General features: G+C 41.5%; 1 protein-coding gene across 6 annotated transcripts in view; it reads left to right on the top strand.

Moving 5' to 3' along the window:
- The first annotated feature begins 2,150 nt into the window (after nucleotides 1-2,150).
- FAM204A (family with sequence similarity 204 member A) overlaps nucleotides 2,151-24,603 on the top strand; it is a 31,723-nt gene continuing 9,270 nt past the window's right edge. For 2 of the 6 annotated variants that reach the window (XM_042959821.1, XM_042959820.1), the window contains exons 1-7: nucleotides 2,536-2,740; nucleotides 6,975-7,216; nucleotides 7,762-7,849; nucleotides 7,990-8,020; nucleotides 8,182-8,281; nucleotides 18,631-18,720; nucleotides 20,044-20,090. In XM_042959821.1, coding sequence (XP_042815755.1) covers nucleotides 2,629-2,740; nucleotides 6,975-7,216; nucleotides 7,762-7,849; nucleotides 7,990-8,020; nucleotides 8,182-8,281; nucleotides 18,631-18,720; nucleotides 20,044-20,090 — 710 coding nt within the window. In that variant the 5' untranslated portion in view covers nucleotides 2,536-2,628. Of the gene's footprint in view, nucleotides 2,224-2,535; nucleotides 2,741-4,442; nucleotides 4,783-6,974; nucleotides 7,217-7,761; nucleotides 7,850-7,989; nucleotides 8,021-8,181; nucleotides 8,282-18,630; nucleotides 18,721-20,043; nucleotides 20,091-24,603 lie in introns of those variants that run through there. The other 4 variants (XM_042959822.1, XM_042959818.1, XM_042959819.1 and 1 more) reach the window with 4 other exon arrangements.

Here is a 24,603-nt window from a genome sequence, read left to right as displayed (position 1 = left end):
ATTGAGAATTCTCAAATTTTGAATTTTAAAATACATTTTTTTGGAGCAGGACTCTCTGAGTCTTTTTTTGTTTTAATGTTGATTTATTTTTGAGAGAGACAGAGAGACAGAGCACGAGTGGGGGAGGGGCAGAGAGGGAGACACACACAGAGAATCCAAAGCAGGCTCCAGGCTCTGAGCTGTCAGCACAGAGCCCGACGCGGGGCTCAAAATCATGAGCCATGAGATCACGACGGGAGCCAAAGTTGGATGCTTAACTGACTGAGCCACCCAGGCGCCCCAACTGTCTAAATATTTTCATATGAGGTCTGCTGTTTGTAGGCTTTTAGAATAATTATATTCCTCCTCTACCCTTTGCACACTTATATGCACTGAATAATGAGGACTCTTTGATGGAATATATATAGAAGCAATCCAGATAGTTCTTGAACAGGTCAACATCACTTGCCGCCTACCCTGTGTCTCAGTTCTTTGCCCTCTGTGCTTTCTTTCTCCATGCTGGTCACATTTCCACCAACAGCATTAGCTATGAACTGAATGTTTATGTACCTGCAAATTCCTGTGTTAAAACTCTAACCCCCAGTGTGGCTACGTTTGGACATGGGGCCCTCAAAGGAATTCAGGTTAGATGAGGTCATAAGGGCGAGGCTCTGGTCCCCTAGGATTAGTGTCCTTGTAAGAAGACACACCAGATAGCTTTTACCTGCGCACACGTGTTCTTTCTCTCTACAAACACCAAACGAAGAGATACCTTGAGCACGCCACAAGATGGCCGCTGCCCACAAGCCAAGAGAAGAGGCTTCCAAATGAAATCTGCCTGCCGGCACCTTGATCGTAGACTTCCCAGCCCTTATGAGAAATTAATTTTTGTTGTTTAAGCCCCCCACCGCCTCGTGGTATTTTGTTATGGTAGCCTGAGCAGACCAAGACCCACCATTAAGAGGCTCAAACGCAACAGCTACAGCAACGTTTTCATACATATCAGTTCTTTGCCTGACTTGTTAAAGATTTGGATTGGGGGGAAATGCTATTGGGAAGCTGGGCACAATCGACCGGGAGGGTTTCACACAGATCCTGAAATCACTCAGACCTGCTTCCGTTCTAGATTCAGAGGTCAGCATGAGAAAGGACTTTAGGAACCTGAGCTTGTCCTTTCAGGTTTTACTATGATTCTGGGGTTACAGAAAACTCCATAAACCTGGCATATCCTTCTGGGACCTGAGGGTGAGGTAATGGGTAGCTAACTAATAAGCTTAAACATCTGTTTATACTAAATCATGATATATTAGAGTGCGATGAAAAATTCTTACACATTTTTAGAATGTTTCAAAGAAAAGTTTATTGATCACGTTACCAACAGTGACAACAGGTAGCTAAGACTTAATATTACTGTGGGCCAGGCAATGTGTTATGGACTATGCGTATTTTCTTTTATCATCCTCACGACACTGGAAAATAGGAAAATATTCTTAGTCTTATTACAGAACACTATTTCAAAAAATGGAAGCATTTCTAAAATAGCGCGCACTCCCATCACTATCACATTATACTGCTTTATATTCTTCATAGCGCTTTTTTGGGTTTCTTTTTTCTTAGTTTCTACGCTACCCCAAGCCCCTCCCTGGGGCCCGAACCAGTGGCGGTCACGGAAAAGGGGCTCAACGGTTTAGCCAATGTCACACTTCTGGTCAGTGAAGCAGATGGTAAGCGCCAGGAGAGCAGGAGTCGGGACTGTTTTCCGCTAAACAAGGCTGGCACGGTGCCTGCTCAATAAATGCGTACAGAAGGAAAAAAAAAAAAAAAAAAAAAAAGGAAGGGAGGGAAGAAAGCGGGAGCGAGGGGTAAAAGGAGGAATGAATGGAAACGTTCCCAGGAGAGCCTAGAGAGCACCTCCCTCCTTGGGGAATGAACTTAGTTCAAAGTCTAAGCCAATACTTTCCTCACCCCCAACACCAGTGAGCCCCAGGGAATGGGGAAGAAAAAAAAAAACAAAGCCTTTAAAAACGTTTAGAAGAAAGGGGGGAAACGGTAAGAGAAAAGAAGTAGAAAGAGACGAATCCATTGCTGCAAATAGATTTCGAAACGGAGCTAAGCGCGGCCGGTTGCCATGACGACCCCGAGGCCAGAACGGCCCCAGCCCATTGGCCGAGATGCCGGAGCCAATGAGAAGGCGCGGTGTTGGCGGGGTCATAAGATGGCTGCCGGGCGGCCGGCTCCTGACGGGTGAGTACCGCTGATCGCCGGGCCGCCTCTCCGCCGGCCGGGGCTCCGACGAGACGGGTCCGGGAGGGCCGGGTGCGGGGAGCGGGCGAGCCAGTATGGGCGGCCTCACAGCCTCACGGCGGAGCCAGCAAAGCCCCCGCCGGGGCCCACGGGAGCGTTGGTGGGGCTGGTCTCTGCTTTGCTCGGAAGGGGCGTCGCAGCGCCTTCCCGAGCTTGTTGGTGGCAGAGGGGTTCTCCGTCCCACCCCGAAGTGAGAGTGGGGGGGGAAGAGGCTTTCCTTCGGGGAAGCAGGCTCCTGTTTACAACTGCTGTATCCCGGGGAAAGAGCTGCTGTTAGTGCCAGTGTCAGCAGGCTAGACGTCCTGCCCCCGATTGTGCGGCGCTTAGTTCTGTGCCCGGGATGGGATGCTTCCCGTTTGGGGATCCGAGCGTGGCCCTGCCGCCGGAGAGCCTGCCGAGCTCGGGGTGGTGCCGCCCTGCAGGAAGAGGTGTACCTTTCTAGAGCCACCCTCTTGCAGTAAGTATTCTCACGGCGGCATCCGACTGAAAAACGAGCCGCCAAAGGTTATTGGTTAACGGTCAGTCTTTTCCATGCAGGGTCTTGGGACGTGTTTTCCAGGCCTGGATTAAACAAATACCGCCTCGCATTGAAACATACGCATACGTACAAAGTCCTGCTAAATAGTTTGGGTAATCGGATTGGGACCTTAAATTGGAAGTCAGGCCTCTGATTCAGTTGAACCTGAATGTTGATGCATACTTAAAAGTGTTGTTGTTAAGTAACTAATTCCAAGTCACAGAAACCGATTATCGTGCAAATTGTTTTAACATTGATGGTGGATGGTGGTTTATGAGTGTTACACAAAAGTCAAGATTCGATTCAGATCAGACAAAATTCAGATTTCTGTGGTTATGTCTAATTGAATATAAAATACGGGAAATAAGACAGCTTCATATAGTGACAGTGGAATTGAAATTCCAGAATATCAGAGACGGGAGATCTTTACCCATTAAACTGCTCAGATTGGGTTTTGGTGACAGGCAATTGCCTGATCTTCCAGAAAATTTGACATTATTACCCACACCTCTGACTGTGAGTTTTATGTATACAAGTTAGTATAGCATCTTAGATAACTTTCTGCACTTAAAGAGTGAGAAAACATTTTTTCTTGATCAAATGATAACAGAATTACAGGCTAAGGTCATTCTTCATATACACTCTCAAATCTTTGTCTCCAGGAATATATTACTGCTCAAACTCTGCCCTCCAAAAGCTTTTGAGTTGAAGCCATCCAGTTCTGTTTTTCTAAAACAAACAGGTCACAATGCATCAGGCAAGTCAGTTACTTCCCCTTAAAAGGGATTTAGATAGTAATTCCTAGTGGAAGGTTGCTGTAAGGATTAACGGGAAAAGAGTTTCTGTCACATTGTTTATATGCCATATATAGCATTGACTTGATTTGTTTTTCTTTCTAGTTGTTTCTTGTGTTGTAACTGGAGTCCCTTTTGCTTTCTCCAGAGCATCTTTCCGGTGTTTTGTCTGACACGCAGTCTTACTGAAAGCTAGAAATCTTGGCTATGGTGGCTGGGTTGAAGAGAGAAACCTTATCTACTGGGGTATTGGGGTTTAATCAGTGTTGCCTCTGACTCGTATATCACGTCTCTTGAGAATGGCTGAGTAGATTTCACATTGAAAGGGTAATTTGGAATGACTTGCTTTAAAATAAGGCACGGGGTGAGGGACGCTTCAAAGAACTAGAGTCACTTTTCGGAGCAGCCAAAACAGGGGTAACAGGAGGCCGAACGTAGTACAGTTGGAAGCGTGTGAATGACATATAGATGCTACGAATTTAAAGACTGTTTTCAAACGTGAACCCAAAGCAAGTCGCAAAGCAGCCCCTTCATATTGGCTGATTTACACTTCGGCTGCTGCCCACGTGGACAGCTCAACCTTGCAGGCTCCTCAGTGATTTATCTGTGCTTGTCGGTGGTCGTCGAGTTGCCTTTGTCTGTCCCTCTATTTTTTTTTTTTTTTTTTATGTTTTAAACAGTCACAGGAGAATGGCACAGACATTTGAACATCCCTTTAAAGATGTTCGGGAATCGAGTTCAGAAACGTGCGTTATTTGAATTTTGTCTTATTTTATGGATTTGGATGTCGAATCTGGTATTTAAAGTTTATTTTGATTTTTCTTTTTTTCTCTGTGGGCACACGCAAGGAATTATCACACCAGCCAGTGTCCTCCTGAAGACAACCCTTAATGCCACATCAACAGGCGCTAAAAACAGATGATTGTGAGGAAGTCTAAAAGTGATCAAAAAATGCTGGAGAGCCGGCGGGGAAAGGCCACTCCAGGGCAACTGACAGTGCTCCCCAGCGTGAGGCACGTTTGGATGCCCAAGGCGTAGACCCACCCTGTAGGGACGCCGAAGTAGTGCTCTAGTGGAAAAACTGCACCTGCCTTTCCTTAGCAGCCACAGCTGACGGCGTGGGCCAAGTCGTACTTGGCTGCTGACGGACAGAGGCTTGCTGTGTGTGTAGAGTGTCGGCTCCACGAGGTTAGGTATTTTTGCCCGTTTTGTACACTGCTGTCCCCATGTGTTAAAGAGTGCCCGGCACACAGTGGCCATGCACAAGACGCTGTGGACAGGGGAGAGAAACAGCGGCTTCAAACATAGAGCCCCAGTTGTGCTAAGAAAGCTAAATCTGAAATTTGTTACTGTCCTTCAGTTCTGAAATGGATAATGAGCCTAAAGGTATATTATAGGTCAGCAGCAAAGTCACGTTGGTGCTTTTTATCATTCCCCCTCCGTCTGCTCCTCAGAACGCTAGAAATATTTTTGTTGATAGCATAACGTCCATTTTTCAATAGTGGCATATTTCACGTGATGTCTTTTGTGCTACCAAAGCATCTATTACCCATTCCAACTATGAAAACCCCCAGGTCAGGTTTAGGATGGATCCAGGCCTTACGGGGCTTGGAGCTTATGTAATTTTGGGTCTCCTCCTTAAGGAAAGGAATACAGATTCTAAATAGAAAATTAGGTATAATGCTTTGGAACGAACGACCTGTGCAAAAGAGGAGCCTTGAAACTTGGGCTCCATTATCTTCCTGCTTCTGGTTTTATTGTTCCATTCAGGAAACCAGACGCCAGTATTTTTTATAGAAATTTCTGTTAGATGGTGGAAATCCGGGAAGTAAATGACTTGTATCAATGCAGCGAATGCACCTCCACCTTAGAAACCTCAAAACTACCTACCTTGTGAATGTTGCCACCCACAATAGAAATTATAAAAATGTAATGTGTGGTCACAGGAATACTAATAGCAAGAAGAGCTTAGCATTGATCCAGCCCCTAGAACCTCCCAAACTGTGGTGAGCGTTTTCATAGCTTATCTCATTTAATTCTCAGAATAACCCTGTACCCAATATAATTATCCTCGTATCACAGAAGAAAAAAACTGCGGGTCAAAGGTGGTGAAAATGATTTGCTGGTGTGTGGTGGGGCGAGGATTATAATTGGAGCAGTTAGCTATCAGAGCCCTTCTTAAAAAACCCAGAGAGTATTTTGGTGAGGCTATTTCAGAGGGCTAACAACTGATGAGGCTGCACCCAAACTGCCAGAAATAAGATCTGATTCTTCTGACCTGGGAGGAGGTCCTTAAAGGTTATCAAGAATCCGTTATTCAGATCAATGCGAAATCCGTAATGCTTTTTTTTTTGTCTCAGAGACAATGGTGATGGTTTTCTCATTAGGTTGATCACAATAGGAGGCAGAAAACTCAGCAAAAAATATTTCGATCCTTGCATTTTATTTATTCCTTGAAGTTGATAGTAAATCATGAGCAGTACAACCAACTTCTCTTTTTTAAGGCATCTTTTGAACCAAGTGGTTTTGACTGAATATGTATGCTAGAATAGACTGTGCCAGGAGATTAGTAGTGAAAATGTACTCAATTATCTTAATTTTAGCAAATGCTTGTAACTCCAATTTTTAAAAATCACTTTTGATGAACTTAACAGCGGTTAATATTCTCTCTACCAATGGGCCATAGAGCTAATGATAAATATTATCCTGAACTTTCACCCTAGTTTCCTAAATACAGTATTTTTATTCAAAAAAGCTATATGTTTTTATTAAATGGTTAGGATTATACTCCATTTGGTATTATTTTAGCAAACAGTGTAAAAATAAAAACTAGGACATTCTTTTTACCACCATGCTTTCCTCAAACTACCTGCGCAGCCTAAAAATTTTCCTGTGAAAATTGTTCTTCTACTCCTTAGACAATAAGTCCCCTGAAAGTTCCAATTTCAAATACTGGTGAAAATCCGACTTTAGTTTCTTTCTTTAATTGTGTTAGCTTGAAATACAATATTATAAATCTTAAATTGTGTGAGTGTATGTTTTTAGACCCTTAACATTCTTGAACAATGAATGCTTTTACTGAATTTATTTTTTTTTTAGACAAAATTATCCATATATTAGAGATCCAGGTCCTATTTTCTTTAAGTCATTCATCTGTAGGTGTGTCTTATAACAGATTTAAACAAGACAAAAAAAAATTTATCCAAGCAAAGATTTCAATTATTTTAATACGGAAGGTACATCCCATCCCATTTTAGATTAAAAGAAGGAAAGCATATGTGGACTGTTCCCAAACCATTGGGATAACTGCTAGACTCTTGGGGTTTTAAATTTCTTTCCATTTCTACTTTGTATGTCTACGTTCATCTTTTTCCCTTTAGAAGAAAAGATGTGGAGTGGGCTGCTACCTCCTGGCCTAAATGAAAGTGATATTGAGTTGAATTCTGAAGATGAAGCCCCATTAAAGAACTCTGGACTTAACTTACAGGAAGATAACGAAGATGGGGCCATTACAAAAACAGAGATCTCCGATTTCCCTACTGATGGACCAAAACCCGACGTGGAGGCAAATGTAAATGCCTATGAAGAGTGCCCCTCTGGAGTTCCCTTAAATATGTGGAATGTAGGTTCTCTGTGATGTGTTCTTATTGAAGCCGGTGCCTGTGTGTTTGTGCATGCTCCTGTGTGTGTTTCTGCCGTGGTCAGAACGCCTGTGTTCTGGGGAGATGAGAGGTAGGGAAGATTGACTCAGAGTACTCTGTGGGTCTGTGGTCAACCTGTTGGCCACTCAGGTACTTGCTTTCATTTTTATTTTGTTTTTTATAAAAAGAGGAAGAAAAAAACTGGTAGGATTAGCTACTTTGCCTAACATAATACATGAGTTTCTATCCTAATTTGATCTCTTTGTCATCTGTATGAGTCATTGAATTTTACTCTCAGATAATCAGATTGACTTAGGTAGAAATAGATGAAGATAAAAACTCAGATTGTGAAGGAGTCTTAGAGAATAGAGTATCTCAAGAAGAACTGAACTCCTTTTGTTAAATTTGTATTTTTATAAATGCTAGAATATATTTTTAATCCGTAACATGTTTGTAATTTTTTGAATATGTGCCTTGCTTCAAGATGTATTTGTTTCTTGTTTTTCTTGTTTTAACTTTTATATAGAAATTTCAAGAATTGCATAAAAAACATTCTGAACAGAAAAGCTCAGCATCAGGATTCAGAAGAAGGAAAAGAAAACGCTCCAGGAAAGGTGCTTTGTTTTAATTCAAGTTAGTTGTCAGTAGTGCTAATGTTAAGTTGTGACTAATTGAGCTCAACAATTTTTAATAAACATAATTTTGAAATAACAAATGAATACTCAGGTATTGACACTTTGTGAATTCTTTTCAGGTAAATTGAAGAATGAAGAAGAGTCTCAAAGGTGGGTAGAATTTAAAATGTTCGCCTACTCTGGACAGTATTGTAAAACCTTTACCAATAGTTGAACTACTTACCTCTGAAACATAGGAACTAGTTTCTGTAGTTCGTAATTGTGGTGACCAATTAAAAACACTAAAAATGAGTTCTTGTCTCTTCTTTCAGTGCCCAGACCTCAAGTGAAGCCCAGTGGAAGGAGCTTACTCAGTACTTTGGAATCAATGATAGGTTTGACCCCCCTGTTAAAAAGAAAAAAATTGACAAGGTAAGATATTTTTTTTATGGCCTCTTAGATTAGTCAGTAGAAAATGTTTGAAAATTGCAATGCTTGTAATTTGAAAATGTTTGTAATGAATTCAGTGAAAAAGTTAAAACACTTCCTGTGTGCCAAACAAGATGCTAGGTAAACATGTAAATATGTAGTTATAAATAATTAAAAAAAAAAAAGTCTGTTAAGAAGGAAGTAAACAGGATTGTTGTAAAGAAATTTAAAATGGATACCCCACTTTAGGTGGTCAGGGAGGGCCTTTCTTGGAAGATGCCATTCCATTGAGACCTGAAGGATAGGAAGGAACCATCTGTACACAGAATTCTCGTGAAGAGGTAATAACCTGCGTAAAGGTCCTGGGGAAGAAAGAGTCATCATGGGACATTTGAGTAACTGTAAGAAGGTCAGCCTGGCCGGAATGGAGTGAGCGAGGAGGAGAGTGGCCCAGGATAGGATTGGAGAGGCAGGCAGCCAGGAACCAAAGCATGAAGCACCTTAAGGGCCCTGGTAAGGAATTGGGTTTTAGTTACAGTGCAGTTGAGAGTCATTCAAGGGTTTTAAGTTAAGAGAGTGATATGATCGAAGTTGTGTTTAAAAAGATTGCTCTTGTGTGGAGAATAGACTGTGGATCAGCAAAAGTAGGCAAGAAGAGAACAGGTAAGAGTCTCTTCTAGGCACAAGAGGACGGTGGCTTGAACAAGAATGGTGCTACAGAAGATGGAGAAGAGTGGACAGATTTGAGGTCTACTGTAGAAGGAGAGTTGGCAGTATTTGTTATTTGCCTCTGATGCTTGTGAAGTGATGGAGAGGATTTGGGGCGTGAGGAGGGAAAGAGAGCCATTCAAGTGTTGCCTTCAGCAGTGGTATGAATAGTGATGCTAGTTACGAACATGGGAAGGCTGGGGAGGGGAGAAGATTTGGGGTGGCCTCTGTCCAAAGTTCGGTTCAGGGCATGGGTGGTATGAGCAGGCAGGAACAGAGAGACGGTTGGTAAAATGAGGAAAGAACTCAGGACAGTCTGAGCTGGAGATACACAGTTGGACATCCTCAGTCTATAGATGATGTGAATCCTTAGTAGAGTCTTGAATGAGTGAGTAACTTATATGTTCACATCCTGGACTCCAGGAGCATGAAAACTGAGCACTGAATGGTAGGGCTAGAGGCTCAGGGGCCTGCCTGGTTGAAGCCCAGGTATATTGTATCCTGCCTGTGTAGACAGATTCCTCCTTCGTGAATCATTTCTGTAGATCACTGTGTGTACACAGAGACCATTACCATTTACTGATTAATCAATATTTCTTGTGAAATAGACCTCAGACTGTAAACCCATCGTTGGGGGGTATTGCATCATTGAGGGCACGTGCGTTAAGGAACTGACAGCAGAACTTTGCATGTAAGCCTTTTGATTCCAGCTTTGCTAAGAATTCTTGTCGTCAAGTTCTAGAGCACTGGGGACTTGAAACTAGGATCACTTTCTCCTACATCATTGCTGCTTCTGAGCAATCTCTTTTTCACAAATGTTCAAGCAGGTGCAGAAGTGCTTAAATGCCTCCAAAAAAAGATCCCATGAAAACCCAGGCTTTATGACCCCATTCTCAGTCGTCTGGCTTCACCGCAGAAGCGCTGGTCGGCACTTGAAAGTGCCGTCGTCCTGTTCTGGACCCCTGTGATTGTGGTGGGCTGGGAGGACTGGTTTTGTGAGAAGGATGCTCTCGACTGCATAAGCTTGTTCTACAGCACGAGGGAGGAGGGTCATGCTGTGGTGGTGGGCCGGGCTCTGGTCGACCTGCAGAGTCCCCACCGCTGGTTGTTCTTTCGAGGGAAGGGATGGTTCAGTGTTGCTTCTCATAGGAAATTGTTTTGAAGTTTTACTCCTGAATTAGGTGGTCTTTGATCTTCAATTAATTATAGCACTTGTTATGTTTTTTCATAACTGTTGACTTTAGAGTGTCTAAACGAGTTTCATAGTTGAAGTTAGGGCTCTGAAGTTAAATTTTAAATTAAAATTTTTAACTGTTCTGAAGAGTAGAAAATTTGAGAGATTTTTTTTTTTTAAAAGTCTCTCCGTATCAGATTGTTATTATTACCTTATATACGAAATTGTCCCTTCTTGATATGGGCCAGATACGGCTGTCATTCATTGTCAAAAATTTGAGGTTTGTGTAGAGGAGCCTTATGAATACTAGGATTCCTTGTGCAAAATCTTTTAAACGACTCAGTTTTATGAACTAGTCTTCTCTTTCACATTATACATTAGATGTGTTCTAGGAAAAGAAGTTTTAAGTCAAGCATCATTTTAAAAACAGTGATCTATTTTATGAGTTTGGGTTTTGTTAATGGTAGACATCCTCTATATGAGTGACATCTGACTAAGAAAGTTATGGCGTTTTTCTAAACAAGGAAACCGGTGCTGGCCAGACTTGCATCTGGCCAGGATTTTGCCGGCACTCAATATTCGATAAATAAATGTAAGCATAAAAGGAAAAGATTTAGTGAGGCCAGATTTCGTATTCTCTTGGTAGTTTAGCATCATTGCACGCCAGCAGGTTTGCACTTCGGTTTGGGATCCTGTTTCACTGTTTTACACGCACCCCTTTTGCTCATGCTAAAGTCTACTGTGAATCCAACAGAAGAAATAGACATTGAAGAATGTCCACGCTGGAGGCACCAAGATAAAAGCTAAGAAGAAATGTAAGGCTAGAAATCTAGAGAGGCTCATGAAAATCTGTGATGCAGTTTGGAGAAAACTAGCATGAATTTCTAGTCCATTATTTTATTTCTCTGGAGCAGAGGCTGATCTTTTGCCATATGTGAGAGAGCCCTTTTATTCTGTATTCAGTCCATCCTCAAGAATGTAAAACAGAACAGACTTCTTAATCTTGTGTCTACTGTGCAATCCTTCTCCGCACCCGCCCCCCCCACAACCAACCCCCAGTTTTCTCTCTTTCTCCTCCTCCCTTCCTACCTTCTTTTTTCGAACACTGTCAAGCTAAAGCTGTGGCTCAACCGATTATATGTATTTATGACACTGCCATCACCTGTTTTCTTAACATTGCAGAAAGGGTTGTATTTTTAAAATGTAGTATTCCCAATATCCAAAGCTGTTTTAAAATGTAGTTTGTATTAAATGCAGCTATAATTGTGTTTCTGGAAGTAGTGCTGGGACTTACCATTCTGTAATCATAACGTAATTATTTTGAATCTATATAGAAATTTCTTTAGAACAAATTTCACTCATTAACTTCATTATAAAAATCTCAAATATTCCTTAGTTGAATCAGTTTGATGAGTCACCAGTCATTATTGAAGTAGTTTTATATGTATTTCACGGATACTTTTTGGCATGAAAAATCCGTTAAATTTTAATAATTTTAAGAATAATTGCACAACGTCTGATTTTTTTTTTTTAGTTGTTTATGAGAGGAAACAGTTCCTGTATAGTGTATCTTTTTTCAAATTTATTTATTTATTTATTTATTTATTTATTTATTTATAGCAGAATGCTTTTCCCAATCAGAATCTTACATGGAACTCCAATACACAAATCATATAAAAAGCCAGCTGCCCTGAGGGAGTGGGAGGGAGGGAGGAAGAAGGGTAGTGGTGCGGAGGGGGCAGAAGTGGTAGCAGTGGAGGGGAGAGGTGTAGAGGCGCCACGCGTGACTGTTCCACTGGCATTAATTACAGAGCATTATCTTTTGATCCCCGGCTGATCCCTGTGGGGGTGTGTAGGTGGGGCCGGTATTCTCATAATGTAGACTGACTGAAGCCTAGCATGATTTTCTGTAAGAAAACAAACGGCAGGTAAGAAGCGAAATGAGACTTTAACCAAAGTCATTTGGTCTCAAATCTAGATGTTTCCTAAGTAATAGTCCAACTTTGTTTTTATTTATCTGATTTAAATAATTTAAGTAGGTATGATTTATACATAAAGGTAATACCACTGATTCTTAGTTCTGCCCTCCCCCCCCCCACTTCTTTTTGGGGAGATCACCTATTTTTTTTCCCTTAGATATTTAGGTCTAATTAGAGTACAGCAAACTGTAGCAGACAATTCATTTATATTCGGCTTTAAAAACTGAATATATTATCTAAATAAATGAATATTGAACAGCATCGTTTTTATAGAAATATGTTGTGCAGTTTGACTGAAGGAGCCTTAATCACAAGTCAAAGAGATTGTGCATATGCACATGTGGAGGATTGGTCCTTAATGTTAAACCCAGAAGTTTCTTTGATGTTTGTCATCCTGCCTTCTTGGCATCTGCAGCAAAACTGTTAGTTAGAGGTTACTTATTGCCTCGTTGGGGACCTGTTAGATACCGGCCTTCGATGATTTTCCATCTGTGGCCAAATTGGCACCCTAACTGGTCTGTACTGAGGTATAGGTATCTTCAGCTGGATTCTGATTCCCGCCGGAAGGCGTCTTAGAAGCACACCTAGGCCCTGCTGAGTCATCAGTGCTTCTGTGCCTCCTCGCACCTTCTGTGGTGTGAGAGACATCGTGGACGATTCCAGGAAAGGTACTGTCGGGTCCAACTTAAGACTGTAAAAGCCTCAATACTCAAATCTTACTTCATGAGACTACCCACTGACTCTACGTTGAATTCTTGGGTCTTATGCTTGGGGCTGAGCCCTTGATGATTTGTGATGAGGTCTGTAGCCATACAGAGCTAAGCCTTATCTTGGTTTTAATAATGGTACCCTGATTTAGATAAAATAATATGACCAGCTTCTTTATCGAATGATGCTACATTCTAAAATTTTTGCTAGGTATTTTACATATATTTTCTTTGACCCTTACCATAAACTTGTGGCGACTCCGGTATCACTTTTTTTGTGAGGGTGAGGTGACTGTAACCTGTAGAGATTTAGGAATCACCCAGAGTTTCTTGGCTGTAAGTAGAGGAGCTCAGATTTGAACTCTGGGTCTGACCTCACCAGCCATGTTCTTTGTAAACCATTATTAACTTACGGTCTTAACATAGTGGAAATATTTTACCTTAGGATGCTTTTCCACAAGTGAAGCATTTCGAGTGTATTTGGAATGTTAATGTCTTCTTATAGAAGCAGAAAGTTTGGGTGTGCATACAGAATCAGAGATTTTTCAGAGCCAAATGGCACTATTATATTTTATTAAAATAAACTGTCAAAAAGAAAAGAAAGAAAAAGGAAAAAAGAAAAGGGAGGAAAAAATCCCAGTTCTGTCTAGTGAAATATGTTGAATAAAAAAAAAAAAAAACACAACTTAAAAGAGCTAAAAACAAAGTTGAACATGTAAGTGGAATTTTATTTCTAGGAGAGAATTTGGGTTATCAAGCCAGTCGTCTCTTTTTCTTTAAGGAAACCAAGGCTTTGCCCTTCCTTTAGGGAAATCTCATTTGCCCGGAGCCGTGGCCACCTCTCCTGGTTTCTGTTCCAGTCTCTGTCTACTGTATTACACCAGTGCTGGGAATGGCTGGGGAAATGGGAGTGGGTTGATGGCGAAGCAATAGATTTGTAATTTTAGCTGACTTATTTTTAAGTGAAAATTATACTTACGAGTTCAGCAGTTGATGTAAGTTTCTAGAGGAGGGGAATATCCTTGTTTTCTGCCCTTGTGATGTTAACTGGAAATGGTGGTTCTATAAAAACCAAAAGGACGTAAGTTAGCAAGTTGATGCAGCAAAATGACTTGACAAGTGGATCATTGGTTTATTCAAGGTATTGGTGGTAAGAAGTAGAATGGATTCCTTTTTATTCACGGATGTATGATTACTCAGGTTCTGGAGGAAAAGAGTGCAGCAGCCAGGTCTTACCTAATCTTAGGAAGCCTATGGAATTGGAGGGAAATACATAGAGCTAATAAGTGGAATAAGCCAGACAGGCCCAAGAATGGATGCTATTAGTGACCAGGTTGTTGAAATAAAAGGTTGAGATCACTGGCTCCCCCAGAATTTGTGGAACAGGGAAGACTGGAGTTTGCTGTTAGTATTTTCTTTTCTTACTTGTTTGAGGAGATACTTAATATTCTGTTCAGGAAGGAGTGCCCATTAGGCCATTGTGTTAGCATTTCTTAAATAAAATGCTTTACTTATACTGTAAAAATAGTAAACAAAAAGGTCCAGAGGCAGGTACTGTGCTAAGTTCTGGGAGTCCAAGATGGAGAAGGTATTCTCCACGCCCTAAAGGAACGAATATTCTAGTAATGGAAAGACTTATATATAAATAAGTACCATAAAATATGACTCTTTTTTAAACCATTGGGGTATTAATACCCCAATATTACTGTTGTGGAATTCTCTTGTCCAAGTGGTGGATAAATGTTCCTCCCTTGGGTGGGCGTCCTTTCAGTATTGATGCAACCGTGGATTATTGCACTGTGATCATTAACCCAGTAACATGTAAGAAGACCAGGCCGGGTGCTGGGACACACCACGCCAGTGACACACATGTCTGTCCTTAGCCTGGAACCCAGCTGGGGAGACAGACCCACAACTCACCGTAGTGTGTTGCACCCACAAGTGCTGACGAGAGTGGCGAGAGCAGTGCGGAAGGCACTTAGGTACTGGGCACGGGGCAGAGTGAAGCAGGATCGGTGGGTGTGTACTGGTGAGGGAACCTGCAAAGGTGGAGACGATGACATTCGCCATGAGATGTACAAGGACGGTTAAGATTTTTCCAGTAGAAACACATCAGAGGCACAGGGGACATATAAGAATAGTAAATGTGACCAGAGATTGGGAAGTATAGCATTGCCCGAGATGGGGTTAAGAAAGCATTTGGGGACCCTATCGTGAAGGGATTTCAGTGCAATAAAAAGGAATAAAGAAGTGATCATGTTTTCAAGCTGACTAATGACATGGTATCTCTACTTTAGAAAAATAGAAGCCTAGGTTGGAGAGGGTTCTCATCTTCCAAACAGGAGATGACGAGGCCCTGAAGAAGCCCAGGAAGGTGGCATGAGATACCCTACAAAAAGAGTTAAAATAAGCGAGGATTGGAGGCACTGAAGATTACCGAGGATTCTATTAGGGGTGACTCAGTGGGTGGTCATCTCTAAGGGGGAAGCAGGGAAGGAAGTGATAAACTTGGTTTTAGGCATAACAAAAAGTTGGAGACCCTACCTTTGCAAGGCTTCAATATGAAGGTAACTAGGAAGTAGCTGGAGGTGTAGATCTTGGTATAGCTGAGAGCTCAGATGGTTTGAGTTACACAGAGATACAGAGAGCAGCTTATAAGAAGTAATTGAAGCCCTGGCACTGAGTACGTTACTGAGAAGAGGGAAGAGTAAGAAGAAAAGGGGGCCAATCACAGAACCTTGAGGACTGTTATAATTAGAGTTATAATTCAACAAGAGAAGATGAAGGGCCTCCAAGGAAATTGAAGGTCGGTATTTGGGGAGATATTTTAAGAATAAGGATATAGTTGACATAGTAGATGATCAAATAGGAGGAGGACAAAGTGTCATTTGTGACTGTAGAGGGAGCAAGTTTCAGGGAAGGATGTGGACCAGACGAATGGAGGATGGAATTTGGGGGGGGGGGCGGGGTGATATGAGGCAACTGATACATTGTTTTACAAGAGAGAAATGAAGTACCAGCCTAAGAAGAAATCAGTTTAAGGAAAGCAAGCTGTGTCATGCCGTCCACCCCCAGGTCCAGAATGGGGTGGACAGGTGTGTTTCTAGGGTGAGAAAGATGAAGAAAAGAGAGAGGAGAACATTTAAACACAGGCTTCTGAATGACAGGTAAGCAGGTAGGACTGCGATGAGCGCAGGTGGTGGGGTGAGTTTTGGAAAGAGATGATTCTTTCTCGGAGGCCGTAGGGGCAGAGGGACAGTGCGGGTGAAGATTCACCTTGTGAGGTTGGATGAGGGGAAGGTTGTAGAAAGGACACAGAACATCCAGTACCTTTCGTTCTACTCTTCCCCTTCTCTCCTTGTCTCAGCCTCCCATGAAGTAGAGGGTGGGGTTGTAATCTGAGAAGGAAGGAGGTAGGGTTGAGGGGATTTGAAAAAATAAAGAAAGTAGCAATTTCTTAGAGGAACGTGGGAACTCTCAAGGGCAGAATTCAGCGCCCACTCAGCTAAGTTTGAAAAACAACTTTTAGTAGAAGCCAGTGAATTGAGTTACTGGGTTTTCTCTGCCACTGCTGAGACACCTAGGTGTTAAAGTGGTAGAAACAAGTGATTGGGAATGGCCAAAACAAACTAAGATGTTGGAGGAAATTAAAAATATTGCTTAGGTCGGTGATTCTCAAACTTGGACCTAGTTAGCATCAGTGGACTTCTGGGTCCCGATCCCAGTTTCTGATTCAGAGCATTTGTATTTCTAACAGGTTCCTGGGTAATATTGATGCTGTTGGTCCAGACTTAGACTTTGACAACCGCTGGCTTAGAGTTTGAAAAGGTTAATCATGGGTTGTAGGTAAGAGAGGGAGGATAGGAGAATCCAGAAAGGGGCTGGAGGACGGCGGGAATAAATACAGTGGTGCCAGGACTGGGGTTACAAACGAAGACAAGGCAGGTTCACTGGCTGCAAAGACTTAGGATAAGTGGAAGGACAGAATCTTGAGTTCAGAGAGAATTCCAGATTGTAAAGCTTTGGAACTGGAGCTTTCAGGTGATGTGTAGTGCGTGGCCCAGAGCAAGCCTATTCAGAGTGTTGGTCTTCCAGGAGATACAGAGCTTGTGTCTGAATATAACTCCGTGTACTGCTTTCTTTTTTGAGAAAGTCCTGCTGTCCTCCTCCCTTACCCCTTTCCCCTAAAAAAAAAAAAAAAAAAAAAAAAAAAAGTCAGAACTGTATAGGCATGTAGTTGATTTGCATCCTGGCACAAGCTCAGTTCATGGACTGGCACCATTCACAGACCTGAACTGGTGCACAGACCACACTTGAAGTGTCCCCGGCCTAGAGTATGGACTCTGGGGTGGGACATTAGTTAGAGGTCCCTGAGGATGAAGGACGTTGGAAAAGTGAGTCCAACATGTTTTTTGGACTATGAGGAGAAGGACTATGGGAGACTATTTCTGCAGAAATACCAAAAAGAATAGCTGGCGACCGATCAGTGATCGTAGGACCCGCATGGGAAAAGGACAGGAGAGCCACCTGGCCTGGGTTCAGGGACTAGGGCTATTGAATGATGGTCTCGGGCTGCAGTTGGGAGCAAGGAAGAGAAAAGGCTGTCATCCTCTCAGGCCCTTCCTTAGGTGGGATGAGGGATTGTGTGGAAGAACGATCCTCACTCAGCAGGGACACTGGTGATAACCTCCCGGGTCTGTGTTCTGTAATCTTTTTACGCAGATTATGTGTGGGCATTTTTAAGTCTTGTTTCAGCAGAGGCTGCACAGGAACAAAATTTCTCCTCGTTGATGGGTATAATCAAGCAGTTGGCTGACGGGAGGAGGCATTCCTGGGTCCCCTTTACGAGATGAGGGAGAAGTCGGGAACTGAAAACGTGGAAGACACATGCGCTAAGCCATTGTTAGGGCAAAACGTTCTTGTGAGAAACGTCTTAGACCATTTAAAATTTTTTTAATTTTCCATAGTAACTGTTTCCACGAGCTAAAACTCAATTATGTAAGTCTAAGCGTCTTTCCATAAATGTGTGATGAATCCTACCTCGTCTGTTTGGTAATCCCATGAAAATTTTAATTATCGTTTCCTAAAGCATCTTCAGCTGGTAAATAAATACGTTTCCATAGGAAAGTAAAATCATTCTGGTATGTAACTTTCCTCCTGTATTTAATATCCAGCTTAATCCCTCTGGTCAGAGACTAGACGGGCTGTTGAAGGAGGGCCTTGGGCTACAGGAGGGGGCAGTAGAGAAAAGAGGCAGAGGAAAGGGGTGGTTGAGAACACAGGCTCTGGGCACACCCAGGTTCATGTGATGGCCTTACCACTTACAGACTCTGTGACCTTGGCCTACTTAGTCTGAGGCCTCTGTTTCCTCGTGTTCAAAACAGGATAGCAGTGTTGTTTTGTGGAGTTGTTATGAGGGTAAATGAGCTTTCTTATAGTACTAAGCCAGTAATAATAATAAGCATGCCGTCGATTTAACCATTATTGTCATTAGCATTGTATGGTTAGTAAGGGAAAGCGTAGTCCTTGAAGTCACAGAAGTCTGGATTGGCATCTCCTCTTTCTTAGTTCAAGAAGTTATCGGACCTCGAAAAAGCCATATGATCTCTCTGCGGGGCCTTCTCCTCAGTAAATGGGAGTGGTACAGACTGCCACAGGGCTCATTGTGAAAATTAAATGACCTAAGTATGCAACGTGTTCGGCGTAGTCCTGTGACATAGTCTTTGCTGGCAAATGTTTGCCTTTCATTCCTGCCTTTAAGTTTTAGGTTTCTTTACTTTCTAGTCCGGCCTTGAAAAGAGCATCGACCAGGCTGTGGAAGACTGGGACATCGAGAAGGCGGAGGAACTCAGCAACCAGCTGGCCACGCGAGAGGTGAGTCAAACTGGTATTTGCAGATTTTCTAAAATAAATGTACATTCTTTTTGTGATCATGAGTAAGTTCAGTATTCAAATATTTGATCTTAGATTTTCTTTTCCGCCCATTTTCTTCCCTCTTATTCTGCCACTTATGCTGAAATGCTGGGTTTTACTTTTGTCTTTAATGTTTTTAAATCATTCTGGTTTGAAACTTGTGGTGGAAATAATCCATGATTGATATTCAACCCTAGATTTCACCTAGGTTTCAGAGAGCTTTTTGCCAGTTATGATGAAAAGACTGGCTTTCTTTTTCCATTTGCATCTTTAATTCAGTTTAACTCTCCCTGAGGCCAGCTGTGCGCCACATCTCTCAACGTTCTCCTGGCCCTCGCTCCCCCACACGCTTTCTTACTGCATATTCTGAACTTCTCCCTCAGCCCTAAATAATTTTCAGCTTTTTTTTTTTTTAATTTTTTTTTTAACGTTTATTTATTTTTGAGACAGAGAGAGACAGAGCATGAACGGGGCAGGGTCACAGAGAGAGGGAGACACAGAATCTGAAACAGGCTCCAGGCTCTGAGCTGTCAGCACAGAGCCCGATGCGGGGCTTGAACCCACGGACCGTGAGATCATGACCTGAGCCGAAGTCGGACGCTTAACCGACCGAGCCACCCAGGTGCCCCAATAACTTTCAGCTTTTTAAAACTTATAGTCTATAGTATAAAACTATTAGATATATCGCATATTCTTTTTCCAAGTACACAAGGCTTCCAGAAGATTCTGGCCTGCACCTTTTGGGGGGAATATTTCTCCAATTGGGAATTGCTGTCAGGTGTCACTAAGCAAGAGCTGAGAGCTCATACTGGCGTATATTTTATTGTTGCTAGTGTTGTTTTGTGGTTCTTTTTTGTCCTCTTTGGGGAAAAAAGATCGACCATAGCTTTCCCATTTTGGGTAAGCTGCCTACTTACCTCACCTTATTCTTTTTTGTTTTTGTTTTTGTTTTTCTTTGCTTTTGCCTTTTTTTTTTTTTTTTTAGGGTTTATTTATTTTGAGAGAGCGAGCGCATGAGCAGGGGAGGGGAAGAGGGAGAGAGAGACTCTCAAGTAGGTTCGACGCTCAGCACAGAACCCGACTCAGGGCTCGATCAGACGAACCATGAGATCACGACCGAGCTGAAATCAAGAATTGGATACTTAGCTGACTGAGTTGCCCAGGCGTCCCAACTTCACCTTATTCTTAAACTCTACTCCCTGCTGTTTAATTACATAGGCAGCATCATAGGTCATCTCTGTAAACTGTTGGCCACATGTGCTGTTCTTTCTTACTTGCCTGCAGGTGAACGTTTGTTCTACGCTGAGATTAACGATGGAATTACTATTTCGGTAAATTCTTCTATGGAAACACCGTCTCACCCTTCTGTCTTCCAGTATCAGACAATCTGTTGATGGCTGTTTGCTGGTTTGTTTTCTGTTCTTGGCTACAGGCCATAAGTATCTTGGGTTTTTATGTAGGGAAATGAATAAGTTCAGAAGTGAGGCTTAGGGATTCAGAAGTTACCTTTTTTTCTCATAGGCCTTTAAAATCAGTTGTCACGTTAAATACTTCTGTTTATAATGTGTCTGTGTATTTATTTATTAACGGCTAATCTAAAGGAAATTATGAAGTTCTGAGCTTGAGTTTGGGACATAGGTAAGAAGCAGCATAAATGGCAGTTATGCAGCCTTTCAAAAAGTGACATTTTGGGGCATCTGGGTGGCTCAGTCGATTGAATGGCCAGCTTTGGCCCAGGTCCTGATCTCAAAAATAAACAAACATTAAAAAAAAAAGAAAGAAAGAAAAGAAAAGAAAAGAAAAGAAAGAAAGAAAGAAAGAAAGAAAGAAAGAAAGAAAGAGAAAAACTTTAGGGAAAAAAAAGCAACATTTAAAAAAAATCAGTTTCCTTTTTTTCTGTTCAAATTCATTCTTCCCTTCCCAGCTTATATTTCTTGTGCTGTAAGTTTGACATTTGCTCTCTTTCATCTTTAGAGTAGCCGTGTTTTGATTTTATTGATTATAGCCTTCATTGGATAGAATAGCATTTTATCACTCTGTTTTCAAATAGAAAGATCCAGGGATAACCTTTTAACGAAATGAATTTGATAGTGTGTTGAATGGTCCTGCAACCTCAGTTGGACTTAAGTGTTAGCTGGCAGTTAGTAGAGTGGCTTCTTCAATTTGATAGGTACTCGGCACTTATCTCTACAAATCAGCTGTGTGTCAAAGACCGTCTTTAAAATTCTGTTCGACAGTCGAGCACTTAGTGTTTGTTGGTTCTGTTTTGGCACTTGGCACTTTGTTTTCCATAGAGCTATTGTTAGAGGTAGTAGGTAAGCGTCTTGGGTAGCCTGCAAATATACACAATGTAGCAAATTATATCAGTAGTTTATATCATCTCCAAATTTGGGGGAGTCCACCGTGAAATGTCAGAGGAGGGTGGGGAGGGACATGCTTATGGGGCTGGAAGAGAGTAAAGTTGATATGGCTGCAAGGGGAGGGAGGGGTGGACACAGTAGGACACATGATGGAGGTAGGGAGGAGTGGCTGAAGACATAAGTGGCAGAGACTTTCAGAGACTGAAGGTGTTTAGGGTGGCAACACCAATCACTGGTCTTGGTCACCTGTAAATAGGTAGGTGTGGAAGCTTTTGGCAGCTTTTTCTGAATCTCTCACTTGGGTCAGAAGCAAGGCTCCCTAGAGAACCGGTACTTAACATATACCACTAAAGTGCATTTTGTGACACGTGCTTGAGCACGTGTCTCTTGAAGCCCTTTAAAAATTGTGGGTGTTTGTTCCTGTTTGCTCTCCAGCGAATGCTATACCATCAGCGTGTGGCTGATCTCCGAGATGACTGTATAGTTGCAGTAAAGCTAAGGATAGAAGCCTAATAAAAACAAGCAGGGCCTTAGGGTGTGGCTTCCTGATTGTTTTCAGAAACACTGCAGACTTCTTTATCTTTACCTCTGTCCCAAAGATCATGGGACGGACTGGTGTACCCTGGTTGGTGCTTGTCCATTCTTCCTTTTGGAAGACCCAGGAGTTGTTTATTTTGTGATCTCTACCAAATAACAAGTTGGCTGTGACTCATCCAGTGGCCCCAGGTCAGTAGGTTTTCTCAGGTCCTTGCTTAGTAACAGAAGAAAGAATAATGCAAGGCCTCGTCTACAGCATTAAAATGTGGGCTCCACATGACCCATCTGTGGCTGGCTGTTTTTCTGGTTTTTGGGTTTTTCAGTTGATTAGTACCCCCACCTGAGGCAAGGGTGATTCGGAGAGAAGCATTTACTTTACTGCAGGCTCTATGTTTTCCATAGGTAAAGTTAGTCATGCTAAAATTTTAAGAGTTGAATACATTTGATTTTTTTTTTTAAAAAAGTTTTATTTTGAAATAATTTTAGACTTTCAGAAAGTTGCGAAGTTTATGAAAAGATTTTCTATTTACCTTCACCCAGATACCCAAGATGTTAACGTTTAACATTTGCTTTGCCATTCATTCTAATTTATATACCTCATTTAGATTTGCCAAATGTCTCACAGATTTCCTTTATAGCTAAAAGAACAGTTTCTTTTTCCTGGTCTAGGACATTGCATTTTGTTGTCATGTCTCTTTATTCTTCTTTAATCTGGAAAGTTCCTCAGTCTGTATTTCTTAGGACATTAGCATTTTCGAAGAGTAGAGGCCAGTTATTTTCCAGGATGTCCTTCAATTTTGGTTTGTCTGATGTTTCCTCATGCATTTTTGGCAGGGATGTTGCAGAAATGATTCTGTGTCCTTCTCAATGCAAGATATCAGGAGGCACATGATATCTGTCTGTCCCAATTTTTGATGTTACTTTGAGTTTTTGGTTAAGGTGGTGTCACCAGGTTTCTCCACATTATTGTAACGTGACTGTTGTCCTATATGTAATTAATACATATCTCATGGAGAGATGGGAGAGAATTTGAGACTACGTAAATATTCTGTTTCTCATTATACTTTACCCAGTAGGTTTAGCATCTACTGCGAATTCTTTTCATCTTTGGGACGGTTATTATTATGGTGGTTGCCAAACCAGATCTTTAAAACATTATTTGATTGTACTTTTCATCTTTACCTGGCGAACTAAACCCAAAATTTGTCTTGAATGAGATAGTGGATTATGTAATCTTCTATGTATACGTTAAATCTCACAGAAAAGCCTGGACAGTCGAGAATTGGATATAGTTTTTTTAAATGCTGCACTTGGGAGGGATGCCTTCCCCGCTAGCAGTGATCGCTTGTGAGCTTCCCTTTCTCTGCCGTTTGAAGGCGCATGTCAGAAAGCACGGAAGATGTGCCTTCCCAGCTGCAGAGACGTGTGTTTTCTTTGAGGATATTAGGTTTCTTTTTTTGTGCTTTGTTTTGTTATGCTGCTGTTTTAGAAATGGGAATTGCATGGCACTGACTAGGTATTTTTCATTTTAAGGGTGTGATTTCTTGTTACCTTTATGACAAGTGAGATTGCTTCAGAAATACAGGATATTTTCATCACTTGTAAGGATGAAATGTTTTCCTCAAGTGTTTTTTTTTTTTCTTTTCTTACTTCCATATAAATATAATGCCTTGTTTTAGTAAAATAAATTAAACTTATTTAGTGTGGTGTTACAGAATTCTGATTACAAGAAAAAATAAAATTCTCTTCTTTTCCTTGTATAAGTGAGTGGCAAAACATCTGGAAAGTGTTTGCTGTTCAGGCACAGACATTGGAAAGATACTGATGTCGTGTTAATTAAACACCCGTGAAGAATGACTAAAGTAATCAAGATGGAATTCTTGAATAAATAGTTTAGTTTGAGATTTAATTTTTCATATTTATCCCCTTGGTGCTAATCACCATGGATATGAGAGATGGGATTTTGAGAAATAAGTAATTGTGAGTTTGGGGCAGAAACCCTTTATGAATTAAACGTATACGTGCATGGTAGGTGTCCTTTTGGAAATCAGGTATATTGGTTTTTAATCAGTCCCGTTTTCTTTTTTCAAGAAGCAGTGACTGGGACCTACTGATAAAGCCTTTGCTCAGAGGCACAGACCCCAGAGTTCTTAAAGCCTTTTCCAACCATAATAAGTGAAACTAATTTTTGATGTTTAACATTTATAAGCCTGTGAAACTAATAGGGCAGCGTGAGTATTGAAAAAAAAATGAAGCCCAAAGTAGAATCATGCCTGCGAATGGGCCTTGAACACAGGTCCTCCAACAACAAAACGGAACAACGGTCTGCCAGTTGTCCGTGCGCTGTCCTTGTGACAAAGCAAATGCATACTTTTCCCAGAATCACATTCCCTTAAATTTATGATGACATCAAAGATATATATTATCTGGTTTTAGGGGAAGGCTCAAATTCACATGTTTGAAGTCTTGACTGTGCTAACATCTTTGGTTTTGCCATGTTGTAATGTAGTTGCTTTGGGACTGTCCCTCCTGTTGATTAAATACTTGTTTTTCATTAACAATCTTGGAGGAGATAGAGAGGAGAAATATACTTGGGTTTGTGTCATACTTTTGAAACTGTTCTAATTTGAAAAAAAAAAAAGTTTTTTTACAAAAAGTATCATTTACACATACACACAAAGTATTTGAGCATATTTGTGACTTGTTAACCTCAGGCCTGAATTGGAAGTACATTCCATTCATTCATCGATAGTGATCCTGAACAAATTCCATCTTTTGGTACTGGTCTTTTCTGACACGTTATCTTTTTTACAATCCAAATGATACCAAATTTTATAGAAATCAGTAGAAACAAACAGGCTAAGATTAAATGCTAAAGCCTCGGTTTACTTAAGTAGGCAGCGCTTAGGTTGGATGTCACATTTTGGAAAGGGGATTTTTCTCTAGG

Source organism: Panthera tigris, chromosome D2 (assembly GCF_018350195.1).
Source record: "Panthera tigris isolate Pti1 chromosome D2, P.tigris_Pti1_mat1.1, whole genome shotgun sequence".
NCBI classification, from domain to species: domain Eukaryota; kingdom Metazoa; phylum Chordata; class Mammalia; order Carnivora; family Felidae; genus Panthera; species Panthera tigris.
Note: the sequence above shows the minus strand (reverse complement) of the source record. Positions and strands in the feature narration are given on the sequence as shown.